The 21865-nt window shown below is 52.1% G+C and overlaps 1 protein-coding gene and 1 pseudogene across 2 annotated transcripts; both read right to left on the bottom strand.

Moving 5' to 3' along the window:
• Positions 1 to 2690: 2690 nt before the first annotated feature.
• LOC148683024 (tetratricopeptide repeat protein 9A-like) lies at positions 2691 to 11935 on the bottom strand (annotated as a pseudogene). Its single transcript, XR_015947705.1, has 3 exons — positions 11390 to 11935; positions 5326 to 5508; positions 2691 to 4359 (listed from the first exon to the last, which is right to left on the bottom strand). The product of XR_015947705.1 is annotated as a tetratricopeptide repeat protein 9A-like (transcript).
• Positions 11936 to 12939: 1004 nt separating this feature from the next.
• On the bottom strand, positions 12940 to 21620 carry LOC148683023 (cyclin-P-like). Its single transcript, XM_088660227.1, has 9 exons — positions 21385 to 21620; positions 20708 to 20779; positions 18812 to 18905; positions 18135 to 18241; positions 17623 to 17721; positions 16092 to 16247; positions 15038 to 15196; positions 14607 to 14785; positions 12940 to 13556 (listed from the first exon to the last, which is right to left on the bottom strand). The coding sequence occupies exons 1-9, from the start codon at positions 21493 to 21495 to the stop codon at positions 13376 to 13378; spliced, it is 1158 nt and encodes a 385-aa protein (XP_088516353.1). The 5' UTR covers positions 21496 to 21620; the 3' UTR covers positions 12940 to 13375.
• Between the last annotated feature and the right edge of the window lie 245 nt (positions 21621 to 21865).

Raw genomic sequence — 21865 nt, 5'->3', positions numbered from 1 at the left:
CCTGATCCAGCAACAGGGGTTCTTTTCTTAAAATCTTTATTTGCTGGCATTTACGGCCATTCTTTCAACCAGAGAAGCTGTAGACCTTGAGACATCTCCTTTTAGAAATTAAGCTTGGGGCTGCGGGGCGAGACCGACCTCTCTGCTGCCCGCCCACCTTTGATTGGCTAACAGGTGATAACATCAAGGAGAGCCAGGGCTCCGGGGTTCTGTTCCCAGGGCTCCATCCACCCACCCCCACCCCCATTCCTTCATCCCAAACGGCAGTCTCGGCAGGTTGTGGACTGAGCATCTCTCTCGCCCTTCTTCCTTAGCGATGCCAGTCACCATAGCAACAGCGGTTACCAAAGGCAGGCGGCTGCAGCAGCAATTCTGCGGGTGGAGGCAGAGGTGAGCAGGTACCTTGGCTGCAGGACTATCCTCATAGAGATGGACGGCGGCATTAAACTCTCCCGTAGTGCAAGGCCCAAGTCTCTCCTCCAGTTCTTTCTCATGCATCACACACACACACACACACACACACACACACACACACACACACACACATCACCTCAGTACTGGGCTTAACCTGGGGTCGACAGCTCCTGCCTGGCCCCATAAGCACCACAAACAAGGCCTAGGACAGTGGGCTTAAAAAGGATCCCCAAAAGCACCGCAGCTACTCCTGGTTAGGGCAGCAGGTGAGGGATAAATGGGTCTCACGGTAACACGGGTTATGCAGTCTTGAGAATCCATCCATAGCGAGGCAGCATTGCAAATGGGTGTTTCTGTCTCTCTTTAGCAATCTCTCCGCCTGTGTCGGAGGTCAGGCTGGAACTCCCTGGGGTGGCTGGGAGCTGTTTCATCCCTTCTGACCCAGCCCGCTTAAGGGTCTCTCCTGCCCACCCACCCGAACTCCCCATCTCCGGAAAATCCCACAAGCAAATGGGCAGAACTCTACAACGCTGAAACACACACACACACACACACACACACACACACACTCCAGTTCTTGCAACGCTGTCCCTCAGTCTCTGCCAGTCCGAGAATCCTAGAATTGTAGCGTTGGCAGGGACCCCCCAAGGGTCATCTAATCCAACCCCCTGCAATGCAGGAATCTTTCCTGGGCTAGAACTGGCCCCTTCCTCTTCCCTATCTGCCTTTTGCTTGCTTTTTGGGAGTGGGTAGTAGGATGGGCTGCAGGCCCTCCCCTTGGGGTGGATGTGGCGATTTCTAACTCTAGTGCTGATTGAATTTCACGGGTATCCATTCCTGAGGAACTGCGGTGGCTAAGACCCTCCGCGGTGAGCAAGGAAACGTCTGGTTCACTCCTTACTCAGCAGCCAGGCAGCCACCAAGTGGCCCTAGGAAGCCCCCCCCTCCACCCCCAGGAAAAGAACAGCGCAGCCTCCCTCACAGGGGTCCACAAAAGGGCTTTGCTTGGGGGGAAAGCCCCAAATACACCTGCTTACTGTCACTTATGTTCTTACCTGGGACAGCACCACAGTCGGGGGGGGGCTGAAGTAGCAGCAGTTGTCCAGAGGGGGGCTGGAGGGGGGGTGCAGGAGGCAAGTGCATCTCAACTGGCCCAGGGGAGTTCTTGGGTGGCCCCACCCTGTGTCCCTGCCATTCTGCAGTCTGTACTTTAGGGACGTTGGAAAGCTGACTTCCAAGAGTCAGGCCCTGGCGTCCACCTGGACCAGTGTTGCCTACACTGGCTGGCAGCGGTGCCCCTCTGCGGGGCTTCAGGCAGGGAGTCTCTCTACCTGGCCCCACCTGCAGATGCCAGCAGGGATTGAACCTGGGACCTCGGCTGATGCCCCACCACTGAACAACAGTGACCCTCCCTCTCATCTTTCTCTCCCCCCCCCATGACCTCCCAAGGTTGGTGTGAGTCGCACTCCAGATACCAGCCCTCCCTGCAAAAATCCCTCACTCAGGAAAAGAGGACTTCAAGGGTGTTAAAAGTTTTGCTCTGCCAAGTTAGCTCCCCCCCAAGAACAGTGGTCAGAGGCTGCCATGGGCCAGGGTCATGGGCTCAGCAATAAGCCCCACAAGCCACACTTTGCAGGATGTTAGGGAGACTCTGCCCCCAAGCCCAGCTTGTCAAATATGTCACTCATCTGAAGGGAGGTGGGTCACTGAGAGGACAGCAGTGCTCTGTTCCTACTGCTCAGGCCTCTGGACATCTTCACTGGGTGTCCAAATGTGACCATGCCAAAGAGGAGCCCCACCCCCACTCCCCGAATGCCACCAGTATCAAGCATGGGGGTGATTTCTGTTGGAAGTGTTGGGATGGAACTCAGATTGTGTTGAAGGCGGTCCGCAGAGAAAGAGGGAGGGAGGCAGGGAGGACCATCCAAACTTCCTAGACCAGACATCCCCAAACTTCGGCCCTCCAGATGTTTTGGACTACAATTCCCATCTTCCCCAACCACTGATCCTGTTAGCTAGGGATCATGGGAGTTGTAGGCCAAAACATCTGGAGGGCCGCAGTTTGGGGATGCCTGTCCTAGACTGTCCTGCAGCCTGTGCTGACCTTCCCAGAGGTGCAAGATGGAGACTCTCGGGGTTTCTTCCTGCCTTTGCTCCTCCCTCCTCCCTGTGGAAGAGGAGACATCTCTGTGCATCTCTTCTGATGAGGACAAAGAAGGGCAGGCAGGTGAGTCTTTTGTATTCCCCCCCCCCCTTAGTGAGACAGAACTCAGATCTTCCCGGTCAAGCATTTTCTTTCCTTTAATAAACTTAGCTTTCTTATTTTCTTAAACTCAGTGTGGTTCTAACCAGGGGTAAAGTGGGGTCTTCCGACCAGGCAAGGCTCAAGTCAGCCTCCAAGCTGTGCATTAACTCTACACACACCTTCTGGGAGAAGACAGGCAGACCAGGAGACCATCCTGTTCCTAGACTCTCTCTCTCTCCTTTGATCTTCTGAGCTGACCCTCTGGAGTGCAATCGAACCCCCCCCCCCTGGGTTGCAGCTCCCCTCTTGGGAACATTCTGAGCCCTGGTCCAACTGGCTCAGTATTTTCAACATGGCCTGGATGAGGGATTGAACCTGGGTCCTTCTGCATCCAAGGCAGGTGATCTCTCACTGAGCTATGGCCCTTCCTTCCTTCCCTCCCTCCTTTCTTCCTTTGGACATCTTGGATCGCATCCTTTGAAAACAAGGGAGCAATCGCTGCTCCTTTGGACTCTGGTTGAGCTGCTTGGCTTGGAACCAGAAAAGCCTCTTCTACTCAAAATTATCTTTCCTAGAATAAAGGCCTTTGCTATTTTACAAAGGCAATCCCTCTCTCCTAACCAGCTTCGCAAGCTGGGTGCTTGCTTTGCATATCAGGTCCCAAGAACCTCATGGATTTCTTGTTTGAGGAAAGGGGGTGGGTGGGGGAGGCTGCTGTCCTCTCCCCCTGTCCTTGCTCCCTGCTGGGGAAGGACAATGGCCAGATCCAGCAGGGCTCCCCTTCGGCCCTTAGCCCCACAACATTTCATAGAATCATAGAACTGTAGAGTCGGAAGGGGCCCTAAGGACCATCCAGCCCAACCCCCTCCAATGCAGGAATACACAGCTGACCCGTATGGGTATTGAACCTGCAACCTTGGCATTATCAGCACCATGCTCTAACCAACGGAGCTACTGAAGCAAAGTGCTAGGGGCTGCCTCTTCACACCTGTGGGGTGGGTGGGAGCTCAGAGGGGAAGCCAACCTTTTTGGAGGCGAACAGGGTGCCATGAGGGTGCTCAGGGAGGGAGGAGAGATGAAAGAAGAGGGGGAGGGAATATGTCCCAGGCAGGGAAAGGACACCCTGACCCCAGATTGATAACAGGGCACTTGTTCTCAGCCCCCACCATCTTCTGCTTAGTTTTTTTCGGGGGGGGCATCTGTTCTAAAGGCTGACATCAACTCTCCCCAATGGCACCCTGATCTGCTCCTTCTGGGGTGCCCCTCTCTGCTCCCAGTGCCCCTCATCCAATCCGACAGAGGCACATCTTGCAAATTCTCTCGGTTTTTTGTTTTGGTTTAGATTTAGGTTTCTTTTTTATAGAAAAAGGCAAAGCACAAAGAAGCAGCCCCCAACAGTGTTTTGGCAAAATGCTACATTGTCAGGTCCCGATCTGTCCTTCGAGGGCAGCATAGCTCTGAGCTGTGGGGCTCTCTGGCTGCCGCGGCACCTGCCAGGGGCTCGCTCGGCACCTGGTGGCATCTTCCTGGGCCCTGGAGTGCAGCGGGTGGTGGGTTCTGGGCACAGCTGGCACCACGTGCAGAAGCCTCTGTCTGTCGCCGATGGGGAGGGGGCAGCTACGCAATCATCTCCTTGTCCCGCTGGCTGCAGCGACTGATCTTAATTTCTGTCAGCTGGATGTAGCGTAAGACATTGGTGTCTGCAAGGAAAGGGAGAAGCAGAGCCTGTGAGGAGGAGGAGGAGGAGGAGGAGGAGGAGCCACCGCAGCTCTCCCTTTCCTGGCCGCATCCTGGAAACCCAAGATAAGTCCTCATGCCCAGCCAGGCCCCATTCAGGGAGGGGCCCTTCCCAGCCAGCCCTCCTAGTCATGGTCCTTTTAAGCCGGAGGTGCTGCCAGGGGTTGATCCCAGAGACCTTTGTACCCCAAAGGTGTGCTGTGCTACCGAGCTGCGATTTGAGGCCTTGCCACCTTCCCTTCCAACAGCCAAGCAGATCCCCTGCCTCTCCCTCCCAGCATGGCACAAGCAAGGCACCCACCTCCCTATGAAGAAAGCTTGCAGTGTTTGGGGCTTTTTAGCTCAGAGGAAAGGCAGGTGAGAGACGACATGATTGGAGTTTATAAAAATTAGGCATGGGCCTTGAGAAAGCCAACAGAGAAATGCTAGAAGCCGTGGGGAAGCTGGATGTTGGAAGAGTCTGGGCAGGTAAAAGAAAGCCCTCCCTCATGCAGCAAAGAGCGAAACTATGGAACTCCCTTCCACAGGAGGCAGAGGTGGCTCTAAAAGAAGATTAGACTAATTCATGGAGGAGGGGAGGGCTTTGGGTGGCTACTAGCCAGGAGGCCTGTGCTCTGCCCTACACAGTCAGAGGCAGCAATGCTTCTGAATGCCAGGAGCTGGAAACCACAGGAGAGGAAAGTTGCTCTTGTGTTCAAATCCTGCTTGCGGGTTTCCCTTTTGGGCATCTGATCGGCTACTGTGAGAGCAGGATGCTGGCCTAGAATGGCCTGATCCAGCAGCCTTTTCTTATGTTCTTAAAGTGGAAGAGCTGCCAGGTGCTCTGCCTCTGAGCTGTGCTCCATTCCAGCCCTTGCCAACTGCCCCTTCCATTGCCACCCCCTTGCCCCACCTCTCCCTTCTGCCATGGGCCAAGCAAAGGCACCCACCTGCGGGCTCCAGGCTCTTGGCCTCTTTCAAATAGAGCAGGGCGTTGTCATAGTCGCCCAAGTGGTAGAAGGCGATGCCCGCCCGGTACATGGCTTTGAAGTTCCTTTTCTCCTTGGCAAGCACCTTCAGGCAATAGTCCCGCACCCTCTCATAGTTCACAAGCTCTGACTGCAACAGGCAGGCTGGAGAGACAGAGACAGAGAGAGAGAGAGAGAGAGAGAGAGAGAGAGAGAGAGAGAGAGAGAGAGAGAGAGAGGGAGGGGAGAGAGAGAAATTGGGGTGTGAATAGATGTTAGGAGAGGGCCTTCTGGCGGTTCCCTCCCTGCGAGAAGTGGGGTACAGGGAACCAGGCAGAGAGCATTTTCGGTAGTGGCGCCCGCCCTGTGGAACGCCTTCCCACCAGATGTCAAGGAAATACTGTAAACAACTACCGTATCTGACTTCAGAAGACATCTGAAGGCAGCCCTGTTTAGGGAAGTTTTTAATGTTTGATGGTTTATTGTGCTTTTAATTCTGTTGTGAGCCGCCCAGGGTGGCTGGGGAAACCCTGCCAGATGGACAGGGTATGAAAAATAAATAAATAAATAATAATAATAATTATTATTATTATTATTATTATTAATTATGAGATTATCCTTCCTTCCTCATGTTTGTGAGTTCAGCAGAGTGTCATCCATTTGCATCTTAAAAGGGAAGCTTAGATAGGCCAGTTTTAGCCTTTTAGTTAAAGTGACGCAGGATGCTTTAAGGCAGACTGGATTCTCCTGGTATTCCCCCCCCCTTTAAAATAACAATCACACAAACACTTGCAAAAAAGGTAAAAAATAGCATTAGCTCTCTCATAATACTTGCTGAAGAGTAACAGATGCAACAGCTTTGTTCAGGCAGGCTGAACATAATAATTTGATTACAAAGACATACAGTGGTACCTCGGTTTACGTACTTAATCCGTTCCGGAAGTCCGTTCATAAAGCGAAACTGTTCTTAAACTAAGGTGCACTTTCTCTAATGAGGCCTCCCACTGCCAGTGCCCTTCCACCATTCAGATTCCGTTCTTAGACGGAGGTAAAGTTCTCAAACCCAGACACTATTTCTGGTTTCGCGGAGTTTGTAAACCGAATTGTTCTTAAACCGGACTGTTCTTAAACCGAGGTAGCACTGTACTTAAGTCTAGCTTAGACTGCAGTCTGAGCAGGAGCTGAAACGTAGCAGATGTTCTCACATTGCTGGCAGAGTAGGAAAAAAGATAGAAAGAGAGCACACCAAGGCAGGTAGGAGCATAAACAGCTATGCCCCTTGCCCCTCTGTCAGGGCACAGTGGGGGGTATCTCTCGCAGAATTCTCTCTTGCAAGTTTACAGGAAATCTCGGTGAGCTTCACCTGCTATCTTGTGCCTGTCTAGCAAATATGAATTCTTGGCTTGACTAGACTTTAAATATCCCACATGAGAATTGGTTAATGAGGGAGCCAGGGAGACTATTGGCCCCCCTCAGGATGCTCCACGCTTTCTCCAGGTGGCTCCTTCTGAATCCTTGCCCACCCTGATCCTGCAAACCTGCATGCTGCTCCACCTGGCCTTTGTGCGATAGCCCTACGTAGCCATTCATGCAGCCACTGCCGACAATATTGATTTTTTAAATTTATAAACCACACTTTCACGGGAAAAGGCCTAGTGCAGGTCAGGACAGAATGCCAGGATGCAGCCCCCACACAGCTGGCCTTTTAACAAGCTTCACTGTTGTCACCAGGGAGAGGCGTGCACAGCGGGTGACATCCTCCTGCCCCACCTGGGATGTTCCTCCTGCCCACCTTGATTGGGTCTCTTGAGTTGAACAAGGCAGGTGCTGAAGGAAATAGGGTCAGGAACCCCGGGAAGGGATACTCTCTCCCCCCCTCCCCACCGCTCAACAGTGCTTAAAAAAGTGTTTTAGGATTGCCATTGCAATGGTGGAGCTTTGATGTTTACAATGTTCCTGGCAGATCTGTCCGGTGGGGCTTGATCTGCCCCTCCTCCTTTTCTCACCTGCCATCCAAATCATTCTCTTCCTGTTTTTCACAAGGCAAAACACAGACAGGTTTATTTAAGGTTTTTCCCCTCCCTTCTGCTTGACTCTGGCCGTGGCTGCTCTGCTTTGCACCCTCTGCCACCCTGCAGGAGGGCAGGACGCCCACATAACACAGCACAAAGGGCCGGATCCAGCCTCCCTCCTGAGAATCTCAATATTCTTCCTCAAAAGCAAACACGCAGTGACACCTCAGCTGCTGGAAAAGAGGAAGGACAGGATTTCCGGATGCTGGGGTGGTGGTAGCAAACCAGGATCGTTTATAGCTCTTCATGCTCCTCAGAGGAGCAGGATCAATTTTACCAAGTAAGCGAATGTGTGCCCCTTTCCCTGCTAATATTTCCCCAGTGGCATTTGGTGCTTGACATTTTGTGTGATTCATAAAAGTCGCCAAACCAAAAGAAGCAGTCAGCTGACACCAGCAAGAGCTAGCGTCGCTGTGGTTCCGGTTTCCGCCTGCAGGAATGGCGGACCTGTTTTCCATCTCTCTGACCTTTGTAAGGAATTTGGCGGTTGCTAGGGGAGTAAATGGCAACCCCCTACCCTCTCCGGGGGTTACGGAGAGGGGCCGCTGGCCCGCGATGCCCCCAGACCCACTCCGACTGTTTTTGGAGTGGGGGGAGCTTGGGCTGAGCACTTACAAGGGCCAGGACTCCCGGACGCTAATCTGCGTGGCGGGGATTTCCATGGTTAAAGAAGATAATTAGGCTTAAATCTATGGACATACTTCAGAAGGAGGGAAAGAAGCGCTGTTTACTGCTGAGAAATTTATGCTGCCGAGTGAGAGGAGTCAAAGATTGTACTGCATCTGGAAGAAGGATTGATGGGGACGGAGCGATAAGGGGAGTGAGTTTTTATTTTATTTTTTTTCTTCATATTGTTGCCTCGTACCTTCCCGGACGCGATGTCCTGGCTTGTTTGGAGTGAAAGAGAAGCAAAAGACTGTGTGAGTTGAACCTTATAACTGTTGTTACTGAGCATATTTTTTTAAAGATGTGGAGTTGCCGATGAGAAAAGCCCCCCCCTAGTCGGACGGAAGGAGTTCTGAATGCGTTCGGAGGATTTATGAGCTGTGACGCACTTTAAATTGGAGCAGCGACCTGAAGCTAAGTTCAGCTATAGGGCAAGGAGATCCATTAATTTACCAAGAGTCTATGGTTTGATGTTTGGGTCTCCTGCCTGGAAAAGCTGTAAATTCTATAATGATCGTAAATTTTCATGGCCATGAGAGGAAAGCGAAAGTGATTTGAGCTTTTTAAGATGGCGCTACTTCGAATTGCTTCAACGCAACAGGAGCTCCATTAAGAAGATTTATGGGGAGGCTGGACTGATTAACTCACACAGGAGAAAGAACATCTGTGAGACTTTGTTTGATATTTATATCAGCAGCTGGGAAACAATCGTGAAAGTAGAAAACATCTATGTGACTGTAAGGGGAAGATTTGGATTATTATGAACTTGAAGGACGATTTGAACTTTAGAAAAAAGACGGCAGTGGACAGTTGCGAGGAATTCCCAATTTCTTGAAGCATGGGAACCCAAATAAAAAATTCTTTAGATGATTTGGCATAACATTCGGTCTGATTGATATATATATGTGTATAATTTGAAATATTGAATGTGATATAATTGGTTTTAATTGGAAAATTAATAAAAATATTTTTTAAAAAAAAAAAAGAGCTAGCGTCGCTGTGGTGCAACAGCTAGATTGCTGGCTCATGGCCGGAGAGTTCTGGGTTCCAATCTCTTCACTCAGCCATTAAGCTCTCCAGGCCAGTCGCTAAATTTATGCAAAATTCATCTCGCAGTGTTGCTGTAAGGGCAGAATGGGGGTGGGAAATGTTGGGTCTTCCCTGATTTTATTTTATTTTGAAGAAATGATGTCTTGTCCCTACCCCCATATATGGTGAAGCTGTTGGGAAATGGTCATAGCAACTGTTGAGGAAATGGCTCGGTTATATTGCACAAGAGGCAATGTAAATATTAAAGCGTATCAAACACAAAGGCTGTGTCTTGTGATACATGCGAGAAATTCCCTTTGCTAAGACATAGAAGCCAAGCTGGATACCAAGAAGAACTAATTAGGAATTAGCTAATTAGAGAACTAATGAGTATGTTACACCCGGTCTCTAAAACAGGAAGAGAAGGAAAGAGGGAACTGAACCATACAATCCAATATATTAAGTATTGGGTTTCCCTGACTTAGGGGTCGGCTGTTGGCTGCCATAGGCAGTATTATTATCCCTTCTTATCCTTTGCGAGATGCACATATAAATAAGTAAGGATTTGTATAGTATTAAAACTTCATAGGATTGTAGCAAATGACAAGAGATGTGAATATTTGAGATTATAACTGAGAAGCACTTACACCCCTTCCCTTTCTTCGTGTTGTTGTTGTTATTGTTGTTGTTGTCAATTTAAATTGATATACCACCCTTCATCAAAAGATTTCAGGACTGTTCACAGAATAAATGGTATTTTCCTGATTTGTATGACTATTTGACTTAAAAAGGGGAGTGGGGAGTGGCAGAGCCTTGTACACTGACAAGCTCCTTGGAGGAAAGGTGGATATCTTATTAATAATAATAATAATAATAATAATACCCCACCCATCTGGCTGGGTTTCCCTAGACACTCTGGGCGGCTTCCAACAAAATATTAAAAATACAATAAATCATCAAATGTAATACTTCTGAATTTCATGGGGAATCAATGCATTTCAGTCCTGTGGACTAGCATTCAAAAAAATTATGTCAAAATTGTAAATGTTGGTGAATGAGATTTGCATGGTTTTGTTTCATCCCCAGCAGGAAGTACCCAAAGAAAGAGGAAGGAGAAGGTGAGGGAGGGGCAAGGAGGGTCGAAGGTCAGGGAGGGGGTCACTGCTAGAGGAAAGACCACTGTCAATATACAAAAGTCTTAAACACATACGCCTGATGGATTCCCAAGGGAATCTTCAACCTTTGCAACAGGTGAGAGAAGTGGGACCTCGAGGGTTTTCCCCTGAAACCTGATGTGCCCAAGTTGGCCTCCCCCTTGGTCTTGGCTGCGATGTTCCTCCTCTCTGCTTGGAAGAGGAGGACCTTGGGAGATGGACCAGTGGGTGCGTGGGGAGAACATCCCTTGGGCTTTGTGAGATTTTGGATAAATATTTTGTTAAGGGAGGGGTGGCCATCTGACCAGCAACATCACTGACCACCTCACCATCCCTGGCTCTTGGGTCCTCTAACCATTTTCTCAGACCGCAGATGGACATCCTGGCCATAAAGCAGCATTTTCTGCCTCACCCCCCTGCGCCCCCATTCCTCCTGGCACAACTTCCCAGGGGCTGAGCCTCTGACTTTGGCCCTTTGGGCTGGAGGCTTCGCTGCTTGGTGTCATGCTGGCAACCTGAACAGTCCCCTGGGAACCGCGTACCTACAATGTCAAGCCTTTCCCTGTGAGAGCTCAGGGTTCAGATCTCCACAGACCACCCCCTAAAATGCTGCAAATTCTCTGGCCCAAAGGGGACCCCCCCCTAAATGAGGGACATCCATGCCCATTTCCCAGAGGGGATGCTTTTGACTAGGAAGGGAGCAGAGGCTGGGTCTTGGCCCCAATTAGGGGTACCAACTCGAATAAAATATTGTGGGGGCCCAGGTAAGCCCCGCCCTGCATAATCAATCACATGATGTGGTGCACACACGCTATTTGAATGGCAATGTCCATCAACTTAGACGGGGCAGCCTCCTCAAATATTTTGGCCCCTAGGAGTTGGCTCCTCTGACCCCAGCAGGAAAGCAGGATTGGAAAGGGCTCCCCCTGCCGGCTGAGAGGGAGCCAGAGACACGTCTGAAGCGGGACAGCTTCGTCACGACACTGGGGCTCTCCTTCCTGCCTGGAGCTGGAGAACCTTCCAAACTGGGGTTTCCCGTTGCCAGGCTAGGGCCCCCCACCTTCTTCCTCTGGGCCTGGGGCACAGCTCCCCCCCCAAAAAAGAGAGAATCCGTCCCAGCCTTACCCGTCAGGCTGTTGTAGCACTCGATCTCGGTGCCCTCGACCAGCGCCCGCTGCTCCTCGGAGAGGCGCTGCTGCCAGCCGGCCCTCCGCAGCGGGCTGCTGCCCTCCTCTGCCTCGGCCTCGAGCCCCTTGAGCTGCAGCAGCGCCCGGTGGTACTTCCCGATGGCCTCGCGGAACTTCTTCTGCTTGTAGCAGCGCCCGCCCTCGGCCTTGAACTCCACCGCCTGCCGGATCTTGGCCTCCAGGTCCGGCTCGGCCTCGGCGGCGCCGGCGCCGGCGGCGGCCCCGCGCAGGTGGGCCCGGCCGCCCCCGACGGCCGCCCCGCCGCCACTGCTGCCGCCGCCGGCCTGCGGGCAGCTCCTCTTGTAGGGGCTGCGCTCCTCCATGGCCCCCCTCACAGGCCCATGCCGGGGGGCGGCAGCAGCAGCTCGGGCGCTTGTCTCCGCTGCACCAGCTGGAAGAGCGCGCTGTGCATCGACGGCGCCCCGGAGCGGAGCTTCAGCACCAGGGACAGCGCGCTAGCAGTGCATTGTGGGAAACTCGCTCCGCATCAGCACCGCCGACCGGGCTGACCTCGGATGTCTCGGCGCCGAGCGAGGCGGCGGCGGCAGGCAGGCGTCCTTCCGCTTGCAGGGGCTGAGGGGGGGGGGGACAGCACAGATGAAGGGAGGGGCCACAGGCAAGCCCCACCTCCTAGGGATTATCGCGGGGGTGGGGTTGTGCGGGGAGCGCCGTTTCCTGGCGGAGGGTTTCTGATGAAGCGCTGGAAGCTGCCTTATGCAAAGAGCCAGAATATCAGTCTCGTAACGGGACCCCCAGGAGTCATCTAGTCCAACCCCTGCTGTAACGCAGGAGGCTGAAGATTCCCTGACAGCCTCAGCAGCCAGACCATGGCTCCCTCTTTCTCAGTACTGGCAGGCAGCAATGGCTGCCCAGGGATCCAAGGCAGGGAGCGAGTGCCAGCCCTTCCTGGAGAGGCTGCCGGGAACTGGAGCCATCTGCAGGCAAACAGGTGGGGTAGCTCAGTTGGGAGACTCTTAATCTCAGGGCCATGGGTTCAAGTCTCACACTGGGCAAAATATTCCTTCGTTGCAAGGGGTTGAACTAGATGACCCTCGTGGTTCCTCCCAGCTCTATCATTCTATATTGGCAGAACACCACTTGCAACAGCTTGCAGTCACCCTTAGTGGACCATCAGTGTTGTGGTCTCTGTACTGACAGTAGAGGAAGCAGTGAGTGGGGGTGGGGGGCAGAAGAGAAGGCTCATCAAGCCTTCTGACCATGTAATGCCTTCGTTTAAATTTGCCAATGTTCTGTTTCTTTTGCAACGCTTTTACCATGAAAACGATTTTAAATCATAGAGGTAAGATTTGAACCAGGGCCTTCCTGGGACGTAGCTTAAACGCTTCACCACTGGGCTACAATAGAGGGGTGGGGGAGAGATTCCCCACCACACCGATCACCCCTGCCAAGAGGGGCCTGAGATTCCAGCTCCACTTCCAAGGGAACTGACAGACCTTGCCATGAAGAGATAAGAGGAGGAGCAAGAGAGAACAAAACACACTTTATTAAACACTTCCAGAGTCCTGTTTTCTTACAGTTATCTACTCTTTTAAAAAACCAATCTGTTAAGATTGGGGGGAGACAGAAAGTGCCAGGGGGGATCACTGTGGAGAGAGAGAGAGAGAGAGAGAGAGAGAGAGAGAGAGAAAGAGAAAGAGAAATAAATAAAGGGGGAGGGAGAGAGAGAGAGAGAGAGAGAGAGAGAGAGAGAGAGAGAGAGAGAGAGAGGGAGAATACCACTCCCACCTGAATTGTGTCCCAAGGATTCTGCTTGGGCTCCTGGCCCCATCCCCTCCCCTCCCCACCTGCAGGCTCTGGTCCACCGCACCCCATGCTTCTTCCATGGAGCAGGCCTGGGAAAGGTCCTCTCGGCCTGCAAAGGGTTGCGATGGGCCCTAAAGGCAGACCCACAGCAGACCCCTCTTCATGGAGTGGGGCTTCCTAGGAAGCAGCTCAGGTACTCGGAGGCCGTGATGGCAGGGCTGGTGCTGGTGCAGAGCTTTTGAGGCCGCGAGTATTTCAGGAAAGTGGCACGGAGGGTGGAGCTGGGCCCCCGCAGGGCAGCCTTGGCCATGAGAGGGTGCACTGCTGACAGCTCAGACTCACTGCAATGAGAGAGAGGCAGAAAAGGAGGCAGCTGGAGGCAGCAAGGCTTCTGAACAAAGGAGGGGAGAGTGTTGCTCTTGCGCTCAAATCCTGCTTGCCGGTTTCCCACAGCCAACTCTCCTGCTGCTGTGAGAACAGGATGGTGGACTAGATAGGCCCTTGGCCTGATCCAGCAGGGGGTTGGACTAGATGACCCACAGGGTCCCTTCCAACTCTACAATTATATGAATCAATGACCTCTGAACAGCCGGCCAGCCAGCCAGAGAGCATCACTGCAGCAAAAAGGACCCAAGAATCACAGGCCAGGCACAGAACTCCCTGTAAAAGCCAAGCATCACCACCCCATAAGTCTTTGCAGCAATCCTGTCACAAGAGGGAGTATCACCCCCATAAGGAGCAAAGGCAGAGGGGGGAGCAGCTTGCCAGAGCACACTCTTCCTCCCAGCAGTGAGGCAAGATTTGAACTGGGGGCTTCCTGAGAAAGAAAAGAACGTCTTCCTTCAAGCAGCACCTATGGAACCCCCTCCCACAGGAGGCAGTGATGCTTCTGAGTAGCAGGTACTGGAATACTTGTGGGGTTCCCCAAATGGGCGCTTACTGGCTGACTGCTGAGAATCTAGGCTACGGGATTAGCTGGGGCAGCCAGGCCCTTCATAGGTTCTTAGAATCTTAGCACTGTAGAGTTGGGCCATCCGGTCCTACCCCCTGCAATGCAGGAATTTCAGCTAAATCGAGGACAATAAATTATAAAGGGCACAGCACAGCAGGCCCCTTTCCAAGACTGAAATATATTGGTGACTTGACATAAGCCTCCAGAGTGGCAGCTTGGGGGGGGGGGGCTGAGAAGCAGCTTCTGAATTTAATTCTGGTTCTTCAGAATCCTAGAATTACAAAACCTGAAATGCCTATCCGTAACCGAAAAGTCTTTGTCCTGTTAGCATGAAATCCAGCACAGAGAATCGCCAACCTCCCAAAAAAACGCCCCAGCAGGTGGGCTCCTCCTGTGCTGCCTCCTCCCCGCTCCCGGGGGTCCAGGGGTCTGCTCCTACCTGTACGAGTGGAGGTTCAGGGAACCTTCCCGGAGAGCATCCCAGCACCTGGCGCCCTCTTCCGGCAGCACCCTCTGCGCCAGGCCCAGGGCAGCCAGAGAGAGCTGGGCGGGCTCAAAGCGCAGGCAGTCGCAGTCCGCCAGAGAAAGTTCCAGGAAATACATGGCCAAGAGCAGCACCTGTGAAGGGGGGGGCAGGAGGAAGAGCAAGTAGGGGGAAGGGGACCCAGAAGTCCTGCCCTCATCAGCCCCTGCTCTCAGATCAGGCCAGGAGCAAGAGGCAAGCGGAGGAGCAGCAACATGCTTGACTCTGAGCATGTGCAGCAGCTGCACTCGGAAAGGAAAGTCTTTGACTTCTGAGCCCCAGCATCTTTTAAGAAGGAAAGTGAGGAGTCAGCTGTGGCCTGGGAGACCCGCCTGCCCGACACTCACCTCCCTGGCACAATGGCCCACTTCTGCCAGCAGGCGCAGCAGGTGGACGGGGTTGGCATAGTGCAGTTCGAACTTCAGGCGGGCCAAGATCTTGCGCTCCATGCGCAGAAGCTCCTTTTTGTTGAATGAGTCCTCCATCATGAAGCAGAGCTGGGACGGCTGGAGGGAGGGAGGGGAGGAGGTGTGGGATGTGAAACACAGAGCAGTCAAATACAACATCCCTAGAGAGTGGACATAAAAGGGGATGCTGTTTCCTCCTGGGCTGGGACAAACTTCCTCTACATGTGACCAGAGGTGGGCAGAGCTAGCTGAAGGGGCCATCGGCAGGGGCCAAAGGTCAATGATGGTCCATCAAGGAATCAGGCAGAGGCTTAGGATTTCAACTTTGAATGGCATAGGCTGGCAGGAGCTCCTTGGAGTGGCAGCGAGAAGGAGGGGGTGGGGCAGAACTCCAAGAGAGCTGGGGGGGGTGACAGTCTAGAACCAAGAGACGCAGAGTGTGGCCTTTTGCTGTCCTTTTGAGTCCAAAGCTCCTTAAGGGGGGTAGCAAAACCCCCAAATGCTTTGCAATCCCCCCATCGAGGTGCAGGGAACGTGGACCCTGGAAAGTGTGCCCCCCCAATCCCTGGGATCTCGCAGCCCTCGTGGAGATGGGAGCGGTGTGTTGACAATATGATTAACAAATCAGCAAGGCATTTACAATTGACAAAACAATATGAACAACATAGCAGCTAAAAAAATAAGCTGGGAGGCGAAGGGAGAGGCGCCTGCTTGAGTCTCCTTCTCCCCCTGCCCTCGGCCTCACTTCCCACCCCCACAAGGTGCCCATTTGCAGGAACGCTGGGCTGCGTGGAAGAGGGGCTGGGCCCACAGCCTGGCTCAGATACCCCAAGGACCCCCTGAGCTGTGCAGGATCAGCCCAGCAGAGGAAGCCCCCCAAGCAAGGCCACAGCCCAGCCACAGATATTCAGCGGGAACTGCTACCCCTAGGGCAGCCCCCCTCCCTGGACTGGGCACCAGAGCCTCCCCCTCCCACCCATGGCCTCCTGCTCACCTGAGGGCAAACGCTCTCCTCTACCTTGCAGGCCAGGAAGAGGCAGGTGGCAGCCAGGAGCTGCAGGGTGGAGACCCGTACTCGGCCTGCTTTCAAGTAGGCGTTCAAGAGGTAGACGGCCAGGAAGAGAGTCTCGTCCGCCAGGGCCAGGTATTCCTGGGGGGATGAACAAGTAAAATCAGTGATGATTGATTGGGCTAGGGATGTGGGGCACAATATTATGTCAAATGATTGGGAGAGATTGTGGGGAAAAGGTATGAAATTTACTGCATGTAATGTATTGAAAGAGAATATGTTAAAAATGATGTACAGATGGTATTTAACACCTGCCAAACTAGCAAAAATGCATCATGCAACTGATAATAAATGTTGGAAATGCAAGGAAAAAGAAGGTGCGTTTTACCACATGTGGTGGACCTGCCCCAGGATAAAAGACTTCTGGGGGAAAAATTATAATGAATTTAAAAAGGTGTTCAAGAATACCTTTGTAGAGGCCTTTTTGCTTGGAATAGTTGGAGATGAGATCCCCAAAAAAGATTGTACATTCTTTCTGTATGCCACAACTGCAGCTAGACTACTAATAGCTAAATTCTGGAAATCTCAAGAAATGCCCACAATTAATGACTGGCAGATAAAGATGATGGACTATATGGAACTCGCTGAGATGACCGGAAGGATCCGCGACCAGAAGGAGGAGAAGGTTGAAGAAGATTGGAAGAAATTTAGAGACTATTTAAAGAAATGTTGCAATATATAATTAACCTTTAAAGAAGTAGAGGATAGGCTTTAGGCAGTATAAAAGAAATTTTATTTAGGATAGAAGAGTAAGATAATTTTTTTTTAAAAAAAAATGTATGGTTTTAGAAGATGAACCTGCTGAATGTAAAAAAAAAGGACAATGTAGCTCAGAGGGGGAGAACGAGGGAAGTCCCTATACATTGAAAAGGATAATGTAATGAATGGTAAAAAAAAATATGTGTTATGTGTTTGTTTGTTTGTTTGTTTGTTATTAGTGTATAAAATCAATAAAAATTATTATTATATATAAAAAAGGTATTCCTGGGGGGTGGAGTGGGGGGGGGCAGAAGCAGGATTAGACACAACTTTCTGCCAGGGTGTCCCAGAGCCGCTCCTCCTTCTCCTTGTCCCTTCCAACTCTACAGCTCTGGGATTCTATGACTTTGGGGCTGCCATTCCCTGATATCCTGCCCCACAACAAAGGCTCCACCAAGCCCCCAACTCTTGCTTGCTCCAAGGACCCCCTCTCCAGTTTGCCTCTCCAGCAAGGGCAGGGAGCCAGGGAAAAGATCCAAACCTGCCGCCCCTCCCATTCTGCCACCCGAGGTGCCTGCCTCACTTTGTCTCATTACAGAGCCGGCCCTGGATGCCTCCCTGCCCACCTGAATCTGCTGCAAGGGAATGAAAACTCAGGGCCTCCTGCCGCCCCACCCCAAACAAACTTCCCCACCCACTCTAGCTCCACATCTGGGGGGGGTAAGACATGGGGGGGGCTGTTCCTGCTGGTACCTACATGCACTTGCACCAGCCAGTCGATGAGGAGGCTGCGCATTTCCCCCATCACAGACCTGGGCATGTCAAGCCCCCGGAAGGAGTAATGCGTCTGCTTCTGCTGTGGGGAGGAAAGGGGGGAGAAAGGAGCCCTGAGGTTGCTGCAACCCCCCCTTCCCTTCTTCTCATAAACCCCAGTCCTTTGAGAGAGGACAAAGCAGGGGAGCCATGACAGCCGTAACTCGGTAGAACAGGAGGCTCTTAATCTGAGGGTCGTAGCTTTGAGCGAAAGATTCCTGCACTGCCGGGGGTTGGTCTAGAGGACCCTTGGAGGTCCCCTCCAGCTCTAAAATTCTGAGTCCCCTACTGGCCAAGCAAGGGGCCTTTGGGAAGCCCCCAAGGCAGGGGGAGATGGCAACAGCCCCACCCAAAATCCTCTCAGAGAGGGCAGCCCACAGAGACCGCTCTTGGGGGGGGGGCGGGGATTCCAACACTGGTCCTCAGGGTGGAAGTCACTACCCCCCTCCAACTCACCATCAGGCTGCTGAAGATGTCATAGGCATACTCCTTCTCCAGACCCATGCCCAGGCGTGACATGGCTTGCGAGAGCTCCTCCCCAAGGACCTCAGAGGCGGGAGCAACTGGGGTGGGGGAGGAAAGAGACAGCGGTTTGGCTGGCTTGCTCGCTTGAGCTCTCCGCAAAGCACCCGGATGCTTCTGCATGTTGCTGTGCCAGATGCAATGGGTTGAGATGGGACTGGGTGCAAGGCCCCCCATGCGTGAAGGACCCTGTCGTGGTGGGACAAGGTTGGACAGCGTCCTTTGCGGCGTCACGGTTCCCAGACACTTTGGTAAGAATCAACGGCCTTTGGATTGGGACTACCGTATATTCCAGCGTATAAGACTATAGGGCGCATAAGACGACCCCCAACCTTTCCAGTTAGAATATAGAGTTTGGGATATACTCGCCGTATAAGAAATACGACCCGGCGTATCAGACGACCCCCGACTTTTGAGAAGATTTTCCTGGGTTAAAAAGTAGTCTTATACGCAGGAGTACTTAAAATTCACAGCCTATGGGGAGGGGGAAGCGGTAGGCAAGAAGCAATATGGGAAGCAGCTCCAGGCCAACTCTTGTTCCTTCCCCATCAGGCCTCCCAACTTCTGCTTTTACCCCATCCTGCAAACTCTTTTGCCTGCAACCCCCTCACCTCTTTGCAAAGTTGGCTCTGCCGAGGTCCTGGGGCAGACAGCGCCCGGCTTCTCAGAAGCAACATCCTTCTCATGACTCCCGGGGACCTTCCTCTGGAAAAGAGATTTGTGGCGATTGGTGGATGGGTTGCATTTTTATCCCACTCCCCCCCCCTCCAAGAAGCTCAAGGCGGCGTAATGTTTCTCCCGCCTCCTCATGGAATCCCCCTAACAACCCTGCGAGGCAGATTAGGCCGAAAGGCACTGGCTGTGTCACCCACGGAGCTCCGCGGCCAGGGTCTCTCCCAGGTCCAGGTCCAAGACTCTCAACCACAGCACCACAGTTTGGCCACAAGAGCACTAGATTAGACCTGTGTCCCCCACAGAGGCAGAACATGGCTCCGTGAACCAGCTCCTACATCTTAAAACGACTTGGAATGGCTAGCTAAATTAATAGAATATCACAATGTGGTTAAATTAATGGGAAATAGTGGAAGGATGTCAAAAGAAAAAAACGGAGAAAGAGTGGAAGAACTTTAAAGAATATCTTAAAAAGTACATTGAGAAGCCAGAACTTATATCAGATTAAGAAGAGTTCCGTGATTAGCATAAGGAGAAAATGGAAGATGAATTATGAGATATTATTTAGTTTCTAAAGTAAGGAAATATAGAATGATAGGAATATAAAGATGAGAAGATATAGTTAGTAATATGCAAAAGAAAATAATGGAGATTAAAGACATTATAGTTTATGTGATTGGAAGTCTTTCACATTGGGTGGATGTAGGGTGGTGGTGGGGTAGATTAATAAGTGGGTTTGTGTAATCGTAGTTATGTGTACGTCTTTATTGTAATTATGTATGTCTGATTGAGTGTATGCAAGGTTTTGTATTGCCTAATTTTCTAATAATTTTTTTTTAAAAATAAAATAAAACAACTTCTTAGAGCCTTGTAGCCTGGAAATGTAAGCAGAGGCACAACTGGGGCCACCACCAATGTCCCAGCGTGTGGTGTAGTGGTTAGAGCACTGTACCAGGACCTGGGAGAGACCAGGGTTCAAATCCCCAGCTCCGCCATGATGCTCGCCTTGGGTGCCTCTGTCAGCCTGACCTACCTCACAGGGTTGTTGTGGGGGTTAGATGAGGAGGGAACCCCCTGGAGAAAAGGCTGAGATATAAACACAGCATTAGACAAATAGGTGTTCTAGCTGGCTCATGTGGTCATTTGATGCCCCAATATACGTGGCAAATGTTCAGCCCCAGATCTCCTACCTTCCAAGGGTGTAGCAGGGGACTTCGCTTGCCTCAGAACTTACCTCTGCAGTGCTAACATCCAGATGAAAGCAGAGGCTGCTTGTTTTTGAGCATATGCAAAGCGCCTTTAACCTCCCTCCCTCCCATGGCAATGACTTCCAAGTGAACGTCAGTGAGGAATCTGCAACAAAATGTTGCAGCGTAGTCTAAGAGGGCTGCTCCTATTCGGGGCTTCAGCTGGTCAGAAATGCTCTCCCCTCTGAGATATCCTTTCCCCCCTCCAACCTGTCCCACCTCAGTTTTCTTTCCCAACTGACACCCCACATCCCAAGGTACTGAGTGTCCTCAGTCCTCCTCCAGCTCTTTGCTTGCAAGGCATGCGTTGTTGCCCCTTAGACTGCTTTGTCTGAAGGTCTGCTGTGCTTCTCTGTGCCCCCCCCCCATCGGAACGCCAACACCTTGAACCTTCGGGGCTCCAATCCTGCTGGCACTCAGCACCCAAGTTCGCTATTAAAGGGAGCCAGAAAAGGGTGCTCAAGGCTAAGTAATGATGGTGAGCAAGTGGGGGGGGCGGCGGCTTCAAGGCTGCACCTCTGTGCCCCCCACTCCGCAAATGATTCCCGTCTTCTAACAATGCACTCCAGCACCTTCTAGAGGACCCACCTTCCTGCATCCTTTTTCACTGCTCAGTCCTTTGTTGTTCTTGCTTTTCAAAGGCTCCCTTTTCTCATCTGCCTAAAATGGAACATATTTAAGGGAGGAGTTAAAGGGGCAGAGCTCCCCCCCCCACTTGGGTTTCTGGGGTCCCTCCATGCCCCCCCCCACCAGCCCTCACATGGGCTTTTGCCAAGGAGCATCTCGGACAAAGTGAAGGTCACAGGTGTGACCACGAGCCAAATGTGGGAAGTTGGGATTTTTTTAGCAAATGTACCCCCATCTTCAGCCCCTCGGCCTCCACCTTGAAGCCGGCAGGTCACTTCAGCATCTTCTCCACCGAGGGGAGCAAAGAGAGAGGCCACGGTGGTGGAGAAAGTCTCCTTTGTAATGCTAGGAGGATGTGCTGTGATAGAGCTCCTGGGCATGTGCAGGGTGCAGGCCTTTCTCTCACCACACCTGGGAATGGGTGGCAGGGCCTCTCAGCTCAGGGAACACAGCTTCCAAAAAGAGGCTCCGTTAGGTACCCCCAAGGGGTTAACCTGCTGTGTGAGGCAGGTTCTGCAGACAACGGTCCAAACAGAACAGTACCCCCCCCCCAAAAAAACCCCACATCCACTCAGGGGCCCTTTCAAAAGCTACATCTCTTGGGGAGGGTGGAAAGGGAAAAAATGCAGGGACCCCACCCCAAATTCTCCTGCCCCCACCACAAGTACAAGACCAAACCAACAAACTTGCAGCCTCTGCCAGGATCTCCTCTCTTGAAAGGCGGTGGGCTTGGCCTGCACCCCCCACATGGTCCCCAGAGGAAGGGCTAGGAAGGAAGGTCAGCTCTGCAGGGGAGTGTCAGGCCCAAGTGAGCTGCAATCCAGCTGTGCTTAATTAGCAAAGACAGGCCCAGTGGGCAGGCCTTAGGCAGCACTGGCTCCCATCCTGAAAGGGGCCGGCCCTCCCCAGTCAGGGGAGGTCAAGAGGGCCAGAGGTGCCTTTGCTGCCCTAAGCAGAGACATCCATGGAAGAGGCTGTTCACGGAAGCCTAGAACTGTGGAGCTGGATCGAATAATAATGCCGTTTACAAAAAGGAAAGGGGTACAACCTTAGATATGTTTACAGTGGTACCTCGGTTTATGAACACAATTGGTTCCAGAAGTCTGTTCATAAACTGAA

The sequence above is a fragment of the Zootoca vivipara genome, unplaced genomic scaffold, assembly GCF_965207765.1.
Source record: "Zootoca vivipara unplaced genomic scaffold, rZooViv2.hap1.1 HAP1_SCAFFOLD_57, whole genome shotgun sequence".
Classification (NCBI taxonomy): domain Eukaryota; kingdom Metazoa; phylum Chordata; class Lepidosauria; order Squamata; family Lacertidae; genus Zootoca; species Zootoca vivipara.
The sequence above is the reverse complement of the archived record's forward strand: the minus strand, read 5'-3'. Positions and strand labels throughout refer to the sequence as shown.